This window comes from Ranitomeya imitator, chromosome 3, assembly GCF_032444005.1.
Source record: "Ranitomeya imitator isolate aRanImi1 chromosome 3, aRanImi1.pri, whole genome shotgun sequence".
In the NCBI taxonomy this organism is placed as follows: Eukaryota; Metazoa; Chordata; class Amphibia; order Anura; family Dendrobatidae; genus Ranitomeya; species Ranitomeya imitator.
The window spans coordinates 114003430-114017906 of record NC_091284.1 but is presented as its reverse complement, the minus strand read 5'-3'; the positions used below and the strand labels follow the sequence as shown (position 1 = coordinate 114017906).

At 42.8% G+C, this 14477-nt stretch overlaps 1 protein-coding gene across 1 annotated transcript in view; it reads right to left on the bottom strand.

Moving 5' to 3' along the window:
* The window catches only part of COL26A1 (collagen type XXVI alpha 1 chain), an 817346-nt gene extending 809075 nt beyond the window's left edge, over positions 1-8271 (bottom strand). Inside the window, exon 1 of the mRNA XM_069761307.1 lies at positions 7992-8271. Within this exon, the coding sequence (XP_069617408.1) occupies positions 7992-8143 (152 nt within the window). The 5' untranslated portion in view covers positions 8144-8271. The remainder of the gene's footprint in view (positions 1-7991) is intronic.
* Positions 8272-14477: the final 6206 nt, after the last annotated feature.

Sequence of the window (14477 nt, the reverse complement as noted above, 5' to 3'; positions counted from 1 at the left end):
AACTTTTTACTATACAGCTTAGGCTACTTTCACATTTGCGTTGATGGGCGCAGCGTCGTCGACGCATACCAACGCATGCTTCATGCGCCCCTATCTTTAACATGTGGGGCGCATGGACAATGCATTGTATTGTGTTTTACGACGCATGTGTCATATTGACGCACAGACAGGGCGCAGAGGACGCTTCTTGTAGCGTTTTCCCTGCGCCGAAATTCCTGCTCTGTACGATCTTATGACAAATCATGCGTCGCAAAACGCTGTGTTGTGTACATGCGTTGTTGGTTGCGTCGCCGACGCTGTGCCCAACAACGCAAATGTGAACGTAGCCTAATAAGCACTGCTCTGAATCTTGCAAGATCTCTGGATCTGGTTAGCTTCCATGACCTTGCATTGGTGCAGAGGCAAAGCTGAACCATCTGAGAAAGCCTCGTTCGAACCAGTGGCATACAGTACCAATGCCACTGCTCCAAACAGTCAATTTTCAGTAGTGCATCTCCCTCCGGCAATCAGAAAGCTGGGAGGCGGGTGAGTTGTGTGCTCCTGAAGATCGAAGAAAATAACTTCTTACGGCATTTGAGTATACAACTGATTTCTTTATGTAAATGTTTTTCAGTAGTTGAAAAGACCTTATTCCATATCTTGTAATTGAAGCAAAGGTTATTTCCCCACTTAGGGCATCTTATTTGGTATGCATATCTGTAAAGGGCGTTAAGCCTTTTGGGGAAAGGTTATAGTAGACCTTGAGAAAACTTATGACCTACAAAATGTCTACATTATGCCTTGGGCTGGACTAGTAGGGCGAAGAGGAGTGATTTTTTTTCTAAAATTATAATTAAGATCAGAAAGAGAGAGAATGTCAAATGGAGAGAATAGGGTGGCAGAATCCAAAGTAAGTAGTCAACTTGTAGCATGGAGTACTTTTAGGTTTCCAGGTAAAATTATAATGGTGTATATCATGTACTAAAGAGTAAAGCAAGGAAAAAATGGTTCTAAGGGCAGAGATTTTCAAATTATAAGTAATTGGTGGTCTGTCATAAGGCATGATGCTGTGTGTTGGTTGTAGATCAAGCCTGGAGTACAGTGCCAAGAGAACCACAAGAAGATAGTGAGAAAGAGCAAACTGTGCTTGACTGATAAGTGGACAGCGACAGCTTTCAGGTTCATATGTAATGTACCCCAGAGCAGAGGAGCCTGTGTGTCCAGTGATGTAGGGTTTCCATTACCCCTAAATCAGTTTGGTACCTATAGTGGATCAGAGAGCCTAAGGCAGCAAACATAGTGCACATATCAGCTAAGGAGACAAGCAAATGGCAGGAGGCACCTGGTTTACCAACACTATGAATAGGTTTGTTATCAGAGACTGTGATGTTGAAAGAAATCGACAGACTACTAAAGGAGCCACATACTCCAGCACATCATGACATCTCCAAAATGGACAGATTCTAAACCCATTCCAGTTTACTACTGCAGAGTCTGTGCTGTTTGCAATTACTTAAGAGACTGGACCTAAATTTGTATACACCCAGGAGAAACTGCTAGTGTAAATGTGTAGGCTGTACATCCTGCCACCTTTATTAAATCTGTTAATGCTGCATCGTTTTGTGATACCGGTGATGAAAAGAATCCCAATAAAGAGCAAGAGAGGTCAGCCAAAATGGGAGAGATTATCAAGCTACTGTACATGTGCCAGAATTCTGCACAATTTGCATCAAAAAAGCTGTGTTTATAATTTGTACATATTTATTATGTGTCTTAAATGCTTTTGTTTTCTAGTTTGAGAAGGGGGCACAACCTCACTGAAAAGGGTTGCGACCTAGTGGGAAAGAGGCATGACCTCTACTACGCCAAAAAAAGTGTCAAAATTGTTGCTCACATTTCTGGCACAAAAAAAGCAAACTAGGATGAGGTGCAAACTGGATTAGACAGTATTAAATGGAATATGTCAGCAGTATTTTATCCCCAAAACTATTTATAAGAACATGTAGCTCTTTCTAAGACAATTCCAGCATTACCCTTACATGGAGAGCCAGTTCCTCCTTTAGGCCGGGGTCACACTTGTGAGTGTAATGCGAGAAACTCGCGCAAGTCTCTCGCATCAATACCCAGCACTGCCGCCGCCACTCACGACCGTAGTTGTGGCTGCATGTATTTCTATGCAGCTGAATGCTCTGGTCCGAGTGCCGGCGGCAGTGCCGGGTATTGATGCGAGAGACTTGCGTGAGTTTCTCACATTACACTCGCAAGTGTGACCCCGGCCTTACTGAGAAATCAGCGTTTGAATTGATATGCAAATGATGCTGTAGATCTGAAACCTCTGTCACTCCAGCTCTATTCTCCTCCCAATGTCACACAGCATAGAGGCTGTCATTCAAGCAGGAGGAGGCAGCGCTGGTCAGTGAATAGAGCTGGAGTGACAGAGGCTTCAGATCTACAAATAGTCCTTCAGCCTCTTTTAAGTTTATAGATCCATCATGCGTCTCCATTTTTGAGGATCCATTCCAATGTTCCTCCTTTTTTTGTTTGTTTTTTTGATGATACATTATTTTAGTGAGAATTAATAAAATATTTGGACACCCATGACATGGCTCTAAAACTATTACTATATTCCATGTCATACAAATGTTCACGAAATTGTGTTTTAAACTGTCTAGTGGTGCAACCTGTGTATTTCAGCTTGCATGTAATGCATTTGATAATATAAATGACATAGGTAGAATTACAGCTAATAAATTATTTTATGGGAAAGCATTCTTTATCAGTGGAGTTATAGAAGGTTTTGCATAGTTTTTCTAGCAAACAAGTTTTACAGGGATATGAGCTGCTTTTTGTAAAATCCTTTTGTTTGTAGCCAGTTATTGTTAGTGGTTTTTGTTATGTCCAAAAAACGTGAAGATTTTTTCTTAGAGAAGGAGCCCTTCTTGAGACTGCTCAACTTTTTTTTATTCATGACTTTATCTATGTTTTCATCTTCTTCCAATATGCTAAGATATTTATAAAAAATGTTCCTGGTTTTTTTTTAAACTGTTTGCTGTATTGTAATACCATTGTGAATGGAGCTGCCTTATTTGAGCATTTATTTCTTTATTGTTTGAGATCTTATTTTTGTTATTATTTTTATTCTACACAATTTTTGCTGCTCTGTTTTGTGTATATTTTTGGTTTCCTCTACAACAGAGCCTTTTTTCTATTTGGTAGACCTCATTGATATAAGCTGGTTCAGAGCTGCAATTACGTCTGGCTCGGGTTAATTCCCCCACAGGTATTGTATCTTTTGCAGCAGATTTCTAGCATGTAAAATGGCATTTCCTGCAGTCTTTTTTCTAATGGTAGAAGTGGTTATGGGAGCATTTGTTGTGCTTGAGAGTTTTAGATCTACGAATTCAATGAATGAGTTCTGGTGATTAAATGTAAAATGCAAATTAAATTGATTGTAGTTCAATAAATAACTGTACGGCAGGTACATCAGATTGCCATATAATGAGTAAATCATCTATGTACCTGCCGTACCACCAGATGTCATTCATCAGTTCTCCACAGTATAAATGTAGGACTCCTCTCGCCAGCTCATAAACAAATCGGCTGCAGATGGAGAATATTTGACCCCCACAGAAATTCCCATAATTCCTAGATAGAATTTTTCACAAAAGCAAAAATTGATGTGGCTGATAAGGGATTCAGTTTCCATGATATAGTTTTGAAGGGTTATTGAAAATTCAGTGTATTTTTTTTAAGTGAAACCTTAAGGCCATGTTCACACCATCCTTTTTTTCATGCGGAATCGCCGCGATTTTCCCGCTGCGGGTCCGCAGCTGTTTTCCATGCAGGGTACATTACAATGTACCCTATGGAAAACAGGAACTGCTGTGCCCACATTGCGGAAAATCGCGAAAAAAGCCGCACTGAATAGCCGCAGTAAAAAAGAAGTACCATGTCACTTCTTTTTGCGGAACTGCATTGGTTCTGCACCCATAGACCTCCATTGTGAGGTCAAACCCACAGTAAAACCCGCAGATGAAAAAAATATCTGCGGGTTTTCTGCGGTTTGTGGTGCAGAACCGCTGCAGTGTGGCTGCCCCCCCGTGCCCCAATCCCACCCCCCCATGCTCCGATGCCACCCCCCCATGCTCCGACGCCCCCCGTGCCCTCATCTCCCCCCCTTATACTTACTCGGCCTCCCGGTGTCCGTCCGGCCGTCTTCTCCCTGGGCGCCGCCATCTTGCAAAATGGCGGGCGCATGCGCAGTGCGCCCGCCGAATCTGCCGGCCAGCAGATTCGTTACAAAGTGCATTTTGATCACTGAGATATAACCTATCTCAGTGATCAAAATAAAAAAAATTGTAAATGACCCCCCCCCCCTTTGTCACCCCCATAGGTAGGGGCAATAAAAAAAATTAAGAATTTCTTTTTTCCACTGTTAGAATAGGGTTAGGGTTAGGGGTAGGGTTAGGGGTAGGGTTAGGGGTAGGGGTAGGGTTAGGGGTAGGGTTAGGGTTAGGGGTAGGGTTAGGGGTAGGGTTAGGGTTAGGGGTAGGGGTAGGGTTAGGGTTAGGGGTAGGGTTAGGGTTAGGGTATTTTCAGCCATTTTAACCCTAAAAAACTTCCTAGAAAACACACAGACTCTGCATAGAAAACTGCATAAAAAAAACGCATCAAAAAACGCACCAAAAAACACACCAAAAAAGCACCAAAAAAAGGACCTGCGTTTTCTGCCAAGAGCTGCGGTTTTTAGTCCTGAAAAAAAAGGAGGGAAATCAGGAACATGTGAACAAAGCCTAAAGCAAATAGCAGTACTTTGTGGGGAATGGATGAGTAGAGAAATTTGACATCACATTTTAACCAAGCGAACCTACTGGACCAGTGGAAGTTTTTAAGTGGTTCTAAGACATCACCAGTATCTTTTAAATAACCAGTTCTTCTATGGACCATCTGACCACACCCCTGATCTTTCACCAAGGGAACCAATACCAGACACTACTGATCACATGGGAAGGGATAAGTTTATTTGCATGTTTTAGGTAAGATGTTTAGGAAAGGAATGGTGAGATTAATTATTTTCAAATATTCTGCTTCCTTTTCATCAAAGATATTAAGTGCTGTCCCTTCATAAATACATTTATATATGGATTTACTGAAGGAAGTGGTGGGATTTTTATCAAGAGGTTGGTAAATGGTGGTATGACATAGTTGATCAGTGATCCACTGAATATAATCATTCGTTATTCATAATCACCATCGATTCGCCTTTATACGACCTTTTGATGATTATGTTATCTTTATTTTGGAAACATTAGTTTTTGGTTAGATTATTCATTAGAATCAGTTTCTCACAATGCCTTGAGATGATATTCTATTTTATTTTGAAAAAGGTCCATGTCTTCGTTTCTTGCCTGGACTGAATACAATTGTGGGTTAGAAATGTTGCTTTTGTCAAGATTTTTAGTATTAATATTATCTGAACTTTGAAGTTGTAAATCTATCATAGATGTTAATGCTTAATGCAGTGATATGAAGGCATTGTGGCGTACAGGTGGATACGCAGTCAGTTCTCCGGATCATAGCACTTACATGCAGCGGTGAGCTGGATCGCTTCCTTCATCCTCACAGCACACAGTGAGCGCGACGTGAGGAGTCACAAGTCTGCAGTCGTATAGAGTTACTGCAGACTTGCAGCTTTAAACTTGACAACCACTTTAAAGGTTTAATACTTACCTTAAGAAAATATAACTGAAAAAAGGCCACCACCTTTGATTCTGAACTGTTTCATTGAATGAAATTGCTCCCTTTATTTCTAGTAGAGACATAAGTACCAGCACCAGTAATGCCAGAGAAATAAAAATTCACTACTGCTGCATATTACATGACATGGATGTGCTGCTTACATTGCTTTATTTTATGAATGGAGGCAGCAGGTGGATTGCAGCAGTGTCAGCCCTTTACTTTGTCCATTCACAAAACCAATAGTCCTGCTTTCTGCAGACATTTCCAGGAGATCAGCCATGGGGTTTAAGTGGTTAGTTACGTCTATTCTGGCTTCAATGACACTATATAGGTATCAGGTTATCCAATACTCTGGATTATAGGATGTGCATAGAAAATCATAATAAACGCCCCTGAAAATGTAGATGAATAACCCAAAATAAGGCTGTGCGCCTATAATGTTTTTGGCTTACTTTTGGCAGGTTTGATAGAAGCCTTTCCTGTGCATGTGATAAATTCATTTGCAGGGTCCTATAGTGTCCTTTGTCACACATTCCCGTAATATTCATCATCATACCTTTATTTCAGCTGCACTGAATAGTAGTACGGCTTTCTCTAAGAAATATAGACCGCAAATATTGGGAAACATACGCAACCCTACCACATGTTACACAGTTGCATATATCAAGGCTTTACATACCCTGCGAGATTTGTACAGAATATATGCTGAGTGTAAAGACAAGGTGTGATTTGATTTTTCACAAAATATTCCAATATTAATAATTTAATGCATTTCTGTAATGATTATCCCTTTGTTTCAATCCTTAGTTTCTGGTCTTGTGAATCCCATATGATATTGTATATCTGAGCTGGAAAATGTGCAGGGTTACTTAGCATTTAGGATTACTGGATGGCGGGATGAAAGAATTTTACAATGTGTCTAAACACATTGTAAATTCATGCAAAGTAAGTCAAGTTATTAAAAGAACAATTGAACGAAGCCTCGCAAGCCATCTAAGCCCAAACTATCTGTTCTGACGGCGGCTGTGACTTCATCTACTACGGTCTAGTAAGTGAATTAAACTTTTTACATGAAGTTGTAAAACTCCTAAATATGTTTTAAAGACATAAACAATGTCACAGACCCCACAAAATTAAGAACAGGTCGCAGATCCGCACGTTATGGGGGAAACAGAACGGTGTTCATCCCGCGACAACCCTCCCCCCCAGAGGGAGAACCGCTGTGCCCCGGATGCTGACCGCTGCTTTCTCCCTTCAGTGGTTTCAGGACAGTGAAGTTCACATGGGTTCATGTCATTTTTGCCGCACATTAATGACAAGCTAGGAATAGCCGTCATTGACAAAACTTTGGATCAGCTTAGAATCTGACAGTAAATCACTATATGGAAAGCTGCAGGCAAAATCTGGTACCTGCAACATGGGAATATTAGGAGTCTTTCTGTACATGGCAAAATGTGGAGCCAATATCCAAATCTAATTTTTGTAACTTTGGAAAGTAAAGTGGCTGATTTGTTGTATCCCACTTCCAATAATGTGAATACATACATGTTATGTTATTAATATTCCGCACAGGAAGTTATTCAAGTGCAGACATTTTTATAGTTTTTTTTTAAATAAATAAAGTCAAAGAGACCTGAATATAATTGTTAATATTGGGAGACACTAAGTCAATTTACATGGTATTGCCCCCATATTGATGGCATACAAGGGCAAGACAAAAAATGATCTGGGCCCAAGGACAAAAAGTGTCAAGGGCCAAGGCTCCATACCACTCAATATAGCAATAATAAATCAGAAATAGGCTAATAAAATGTGTTTGAGCAGCACTTATCAGCTGCATTTCTTTCCAAATCCTGCACTTAATCTTTAGGCTAGGTTCTCACGATAAGTTTTTGGTGAGTTTTTGATTTTCTGCATAATTTCTGCATCCATTAAGTAAAATATGTTACTTGCATTTTTTTTAAATACACAGCATAAAAAAATCACCAAAAACTTATCATGGGAACATAGCCTTAAGGATAGTTCTTATTCTAGGTCATTATTTCCTAAATTCTTAGTCAGGATGAAAATATCAGGTTACCCCCAGGACGCCAGCCATGAGCCCCCAATGTCATGATCAACAATAATTAGCGAGACAATGTCCTATTAAAGTAGTTGTGCGCAAATGTCATTTACTACAAATGTTGAAGACGTGTTTAGAATGAGCGCTGCAGATATTTCTGGGGCAGAATGACGACTTCCATAAAGGTATTGATATCGGTTTGGACACTTACCTGCGATTCGAGTAACTTGCACTTGCGGATGCTGAGTTTTGATCAGGGTAGTTGTGCTGCAGAGCGGAAGCCGGGAACTGATACAAAAATCCAGTTCCACAGGTAAATCCCAACAAACTGGAAGACCAGAGCAGAACAAGAGGATATCTCATTTTTATGAATGGGGAAATAATTCCAATATGAGAAAGCAGTAGGAGGCTTTATCATGCACAGCCTGTAAGGATCTGCAGAGCTGATCTGAGGACGCAGGAACTGGTTGCTCAAGGCATTCTCTGAGCTAAAGTCCTTTAAATTTGGTAACGTTTGCTGCGGTCATTGGAAAGGGGGCTGTGATATATCAGCGCTGCGCGTAACTGGCACCACCTAGTGGTTATCCCGTAAAGTGCTCACTTAGCAGGTAGGAAATACGTGATGTTAAACCTATACTGGTGATACCTTGATTGGCTAATTGAATACATTCATATTGGCAACTTTTCAGAGCACAGAGGCAATGTTATCAGAGAAGGTCGCACATTAATGACTGAGAAAAGAGCAGAACATTTAGGGGATGTTACACTGAGGTAGTGAAGAGGTTAACATTAAGAATGCATATGACCTGCTAAGTAATAAATGAACAGATACAGGTGCTTCTCACAAAATTAGATCCTTGGCTAGATGAAGAGAATGGGGCATCAGACTGCGCTGCTCGCCTGTCAGGATAATGTACCAGAGAAGTCCAAATAGAAGTAATAGAGAATAGACTTTATTTCTACGCGTTTTGTGGTGATCACAAAACTTCCTCAGGACAGTCTATACACATACACATACAGGGTCTTGTATTTATAGCAAAAGAAGGCACATGGAGACATCTCTTTTCAAAGAAAAAAAAAAACACACACAAACAAGAAACACCACACCCAGTGGGTGGGGAATCTGACTTAAACACATATTCAAACATATATGTACATCATAAAACACACGAAACAATCATAAAATATAATTGAGTAAAGCACTTAAAACCATTGCTCATACATGTAAAAATCTAAATACAAAAAAAAAACACATTAAAAAGAGTAGTTAAGCAAATAAATAACTTTTACAAGCTGGGCGAGTGCTAGAACCTACAGTGTTAAAACATTTATTCTTTGTCAGGACCCTGCTACTGATGTTTTGAACCATTGAGCCGTGGGTGGAGTTGATTGGATTGTTTTGTTTGGTGGTAGTTTCACAAGAGTCTGTGAAATCAAAGAGATAACAGTGGAAAGAAAAAAAAAAAGAATCCCTGAGAATTATTTTTTATTTTTATTTTTTCCCCTTCAATTGAACAAATCAGTTGTTTCGTTGAGTCCATGGGGATTTATGGTGTTCAGCTTGTGAATCCAGAAGATCTCTTTTCTGTTGAGAGTCTGGACTCGATTAGAATTATCAAGGGGGACATGGTCAATAGGGATCACCCTGAAGGATATCCTTTTGTTGTGATACATTGTTAGGTTGAACAATTTAATAATAAAATGTTCACTTCACTTAAGTTGCCTACTCCTGGCCTAATGGATATTGATCAGGTGCGCACCAAAGAAATAAACATATAACAACACACAGTCATATGTAAACTCTCCATGATCAATCTATGGCCCAGCTGCAAGGGAAAAGAGACTTTATTCAGTCAGAACACATGGTTACATATCCCCTGTAAGGGGGGCTCGGTTAGCTCTAAAATGGGAGTGATCGGATGCATTCCATTGGTTAGTAGGTTGGGCAATGAGCAAGTCCATGGGAGGATCCATGAGGTCATCAGGGTGGGTTGGTCCATGAGGTCATCAAGGTGGGCGTCACTGTGGATGGATCCATGAGGTCATCAGGGTGGGCGTCTTCTTGGATACCAGCCAGGCAGCCACATGGCTCTCTGATACAGGAAATGGCAGCCATCTTTAGTGTCTAACTTTCATCTAAAAAAACTTATGTAAGATCAAACAATACACGTTATGGGTCGCTCCTCTCAACCTCTTATGTCTTGGGGTTAATTACCGTATTTTCCGCTTTGTAAGACGCACTTTATTTCCCCCAAATTTGGGGGGGAAATGTGGGTGCGTCTAACAAAGCGGATATACCGCTTACCATTACAGGCTGGGAGGAGGGGGTGTCCGCCGCCGCTACCGCCTGCCGCCGCTGTCGTCCGCCGCCACTGCCGGGCTTGTCCGCTGCTGCCCCGGGTGATGCTGAAGGCTCCGGTGCTGCGGGGGGCTCTGGCGACATTTTGTGAAAGACCAGAGCCCCCCGGCAGTTCTTCCATGCGTTCCAGTATGACTAATTCCGGGAAAATGGCCGCCGGAATCTCGGGAGATGAGATTTCAGTGCTGAGATCTCATCTCTCGAGATTCCGGCGGCCATTTTCCCGGAGTTAGTTCCAGTATGACTGACTCCGGGAAAATGGCCGCCGGAATCTCGGGAGATGAGATTTCAGCGCTGAGATCTCATCTCTCGAGATTCCGGCGGCCATTTTCCCGGAATTAGTCATACTGGAACGCATGGAAGAACTGCCGGGGGGCTCTGGTCTTTCACAAAATGTCGCCAGAGCCCCCCGCAGCACCGGAGACAGCCCTACAGCACAGGAGCCCCCTGCAGACCCCTCATCCCAGCCTGCAGCAAAGGAGCCCCCTGCAGACCCCTCATCCCAGGCTGCAGCACAGGAGCCCCCCTGCAGCACAGGAGCCCCCTGCAGACCCCCTCATCCCAGCCTGCAGCAATGCTCCACTCCTGCCTCCGGCAACGAGCCTGGGACCCTGATCCACCACAACCACAACCCCTGGTAAGTAATAAGACGCATGGATTATAAGACGCCCCACCAATTTATTAAAAAATAGTTTTTTCCTATTTTTCTCCTCAAAATTTGGGGTGCGTCTTATAATCCGGAGCGTCTTACAAAGCGAAAAATACGGTAAGTATTTGATCTTATGGCTCTCCTCAACAGTCCCCCCTAAATACTTTATTAACCTTTTTTTTTATCTTGATCCCACCGTGGTTCCCTAACCCACCAGTGTTAAGTGTCACTATGACATCAGAGGCTTCATGACAATACAGATGCTATAGACACCAGAGAATGTGTGACCAATCATGGATATATCAGGAGGTATCTCGGAGCGCGCTACCAGCGTCCTCGGGACTTTTCTACCTGCTGGATCTATTACTCTCCAATCTCCCATCTCCATGGTTACATAAAATACACATGTCACTCACCCTGATGTAACACATCCTAGATCTGACCGTCTCGCCCGGGAGGGGGGAATTGGAGTTTTCACCAGTTTGAGACAAGTTTTCCCTTGTGGAAAACCTCCCTTTGTAGCTGGACTTTGACAAGCAGGTCAGATCCCACTCTGTCCCTAACTGTCTAACAAGTTTATAATGCGAGAGATGGATTAAATGGCGCTATAACAAGAAACAATAATAATAATAATAATATGGATCCAGGAGACGCTCAGCAATCCTGACTGAAGTAGGAGTAGTCCGGAGCACTTGGTAGGAACCCTCAAATCTCGACTGCAGGGATGTCTTTCTGATGAACTTCTTTACCAGCATGCAGTCACCAGGTTGGAAATCATGGGTACCTTCACTGGAATCTGGATCTGGAATGGATGATAAAACTTGTACATGTGTTACTGACAGTTCTTTTAGTAAGGACAATTACATAATTTACAAGAGTATCACTTCCTAAAGCTAGTTGTGGAAAATATTGGCCCAACCTTGGAGGCTCCCCCCAAAAAGAATCTTGTGTGGTGTGTTTGGTGGGACCCCTTGGAGTGTTCCTGACTGAGTATAAGGCAATGGGCAAAATGTCTGTCCAAGTCTGACCTCCTAACTGGCTTTCAGTATTTTATTTTTCAAGGTGCCATTCAGTGTTTCTACTTTCCCACTGCTCTGTGGGTGATATGGAGTATGTAAACCCAAATCAGCTCCCACCAATGTCCATAGTTCCTTAGTCAGTGCTGCAATGAATGCGGGTACTTGGTCACTCTCAATTACCTCTGGGACCCCATATCTGCATACTACTTCAGTCATCAGTCTCTTAACAGTCACTCTGGCAGTCATGTTGGTTACTGGATAGGCTTCGCGCCATCCTGAGAACATGTCAGTCACTACCAGTACATACTCGTACTTCCCTACTTTTGGCATTTGAATGTGATCAATCTGAATCCTCCGAAAGGGATAGAGTGGTTTAGCCAATGTTTCTGAGTAACTTTCTGGGGCAGTGCTGGATTGCATGTTGCACACACAAGGCAGGAATTGCAGTATTTTTGGGGTGACAGTAGAGATCCCAAGTGCCATGTAAGTCTTCCAAATCAGGTCAATCATCTGATTCCTGCCTCTGGCCGATACCGTGTGCCCATTCTGTCTCCGAGGAGTACAGATTACGGGGTAGACAGAACTTTTTGTTCACCCTCCAGACTCCATCTTCATCCTTTTTTAGCTCCTCCTTCTTGCCATGGCTTCTTTTCATCATCCGAAGTCTTGATGTAGATGGATAATCCTCATAAGAAAGCCTTTAGTCCCTTCTTCAGTGTTTTGTGACACATACACTGCTGCTTTCTCTTTCCCAAATGGATCCGCAGCATAGGTTTTTACTGTTTTGTCAGCAAAGAAGTTCCTCCTTGCTTCTGGAGAATCCAATCTTCCGTGAGCTTTGATCTTGATCACTGCAACCTCCGAAAGTAGATCAAGAGCGGCCACAAGTTCTTGTATGGTAGCAGCATGTTTTACAGGAGTTCCACTAGACGTTAGGTATCCTCTGGCTGCCCAGATACTGCCGAAGTCATGAGCCACTCCGAAAGCATATCTTGAATCCGTGTAGAGGTTGACCACCTTCTCCATTGCTTCCTGACAAGCCAACGTCAAAGCTTTAAGTTCCGCTTCTTGTGCAGACATGTGCGGTGGTAGTGATCCAGCTGAGATGACCTGGTCATGTGTAACCACGGCATATCCCATATGGAACCTTCCTGTTTCATCTGCAAATCTGGAACCATCAGTGAGGAACGTCAGGTCAGCATGTGGGAATGGGTCTTCAGACACGTTTTTCTTGGAGGCTACTTCTTCCTGCATTTGTTCAAGACAGTCATGATCCTCCTTTGAGTGTGTAGAGGCATCTTCTCCGAGAGCATCAGCATCATCATCCACATCCCCCCTGGAAAGAGGAAGCAGCATGGACAGTTTGAGGATGCTGCAGCGGACAAGAGTGACATTATCCGGAACCAACAGCGAATATTGTAGTCTCATATGACGCTGCACCAACAGATGTTTAGGGTTGCAGGAATAGCGATTATGTCGTGTGGAGCCATTAAGAGAACTGGATGTCCTCAGATGATATCAGAATTTGGGATTCCAAAAGCTGGTGCAGACTGTATGGCCTGTTTAAGAGCGTAGAAAGCTTCCACGGATTTGGTACATAGTGGAAACGCTGATGTCTTGAGGTCTTCGTACAATGGCTGCATCAGCTTTGAGGCATCTGGAATCCTTTGGCGACAATAAGTGATAGGTCAGCCAGCTCATCCGAGGCCCATGTCTTGGGGTCTTGGCAGAACTCAACACCAGAGTCCCATGTTTTGTCACTGGCAAGTGAGTCATCATTGAACACGATATCCATAACATCGACTGCTTTAAGATTTGCCAGGGAAATTAGATCTTGCTACGTAGCTGGGTAAGTACTTTGGATTTGAAGCATGCTTCTGTAGAAAGGCATCGGCTGTTTTTCTGGATCTGGAGCTTGGTACAACAGAGTAGCAGCTTGCAGGGGTGTAAACTTGACGTAGAGGGTGGGCTCCTCAGACATGAGCATTGGCACTGTTGGTGGTGACACCTGAGGCGGGAGTAGAGATGGCACCGGAATTGTCAAGGTCTCAATTTGCTCACTAATATTCGCATACTCTAAAATGCGAGTTATTGCTGCATGAAGTTGTTGAGCACTAACGTCTGGATGAATAGGGTCAAACGTAGGGGTCACAGCGTGTATGATCATTCTACACGGAAGATTGCCAGCTTTAGTCACCACTATGTCCCCAACAGCTATCTGACCACGTGACTCAACAATGATTTGACTGTCAGCTTGAATAGTCGCCCCTCCTGCTTACACTATAGCTCTAGCTACACCTCCATTATGCTCTAACCGAGAATTGGCAGCTTTAACAATAGGGTCTGTTTCCATTGTCGTTATGTCACCCTTTCCCACCACTAACAAGGGTCCCTCAGGAAGTTCTTTTTCGAAAACAGGTTGCCAACATTCCCTCCCCTTTTGTGCTTCCTGTGCTATTGACATCCCCCTCCCAGATTGAGCCCCCCCTTGATACAGTTGCCACCATCCCATACATGTGTGCACTTGGCTGCAAGAGAGCCTGTGAGGTACCAGGTATAGGGTTAGGTAGACTGTGTGAGAGTGCTATTGTAGTGGAAGCATTGGGAGGAGAGGTGTTATGGTCTGGTGATTATGGAGCGACATGAGACTAGCTCTGAGCAGGTGGTATC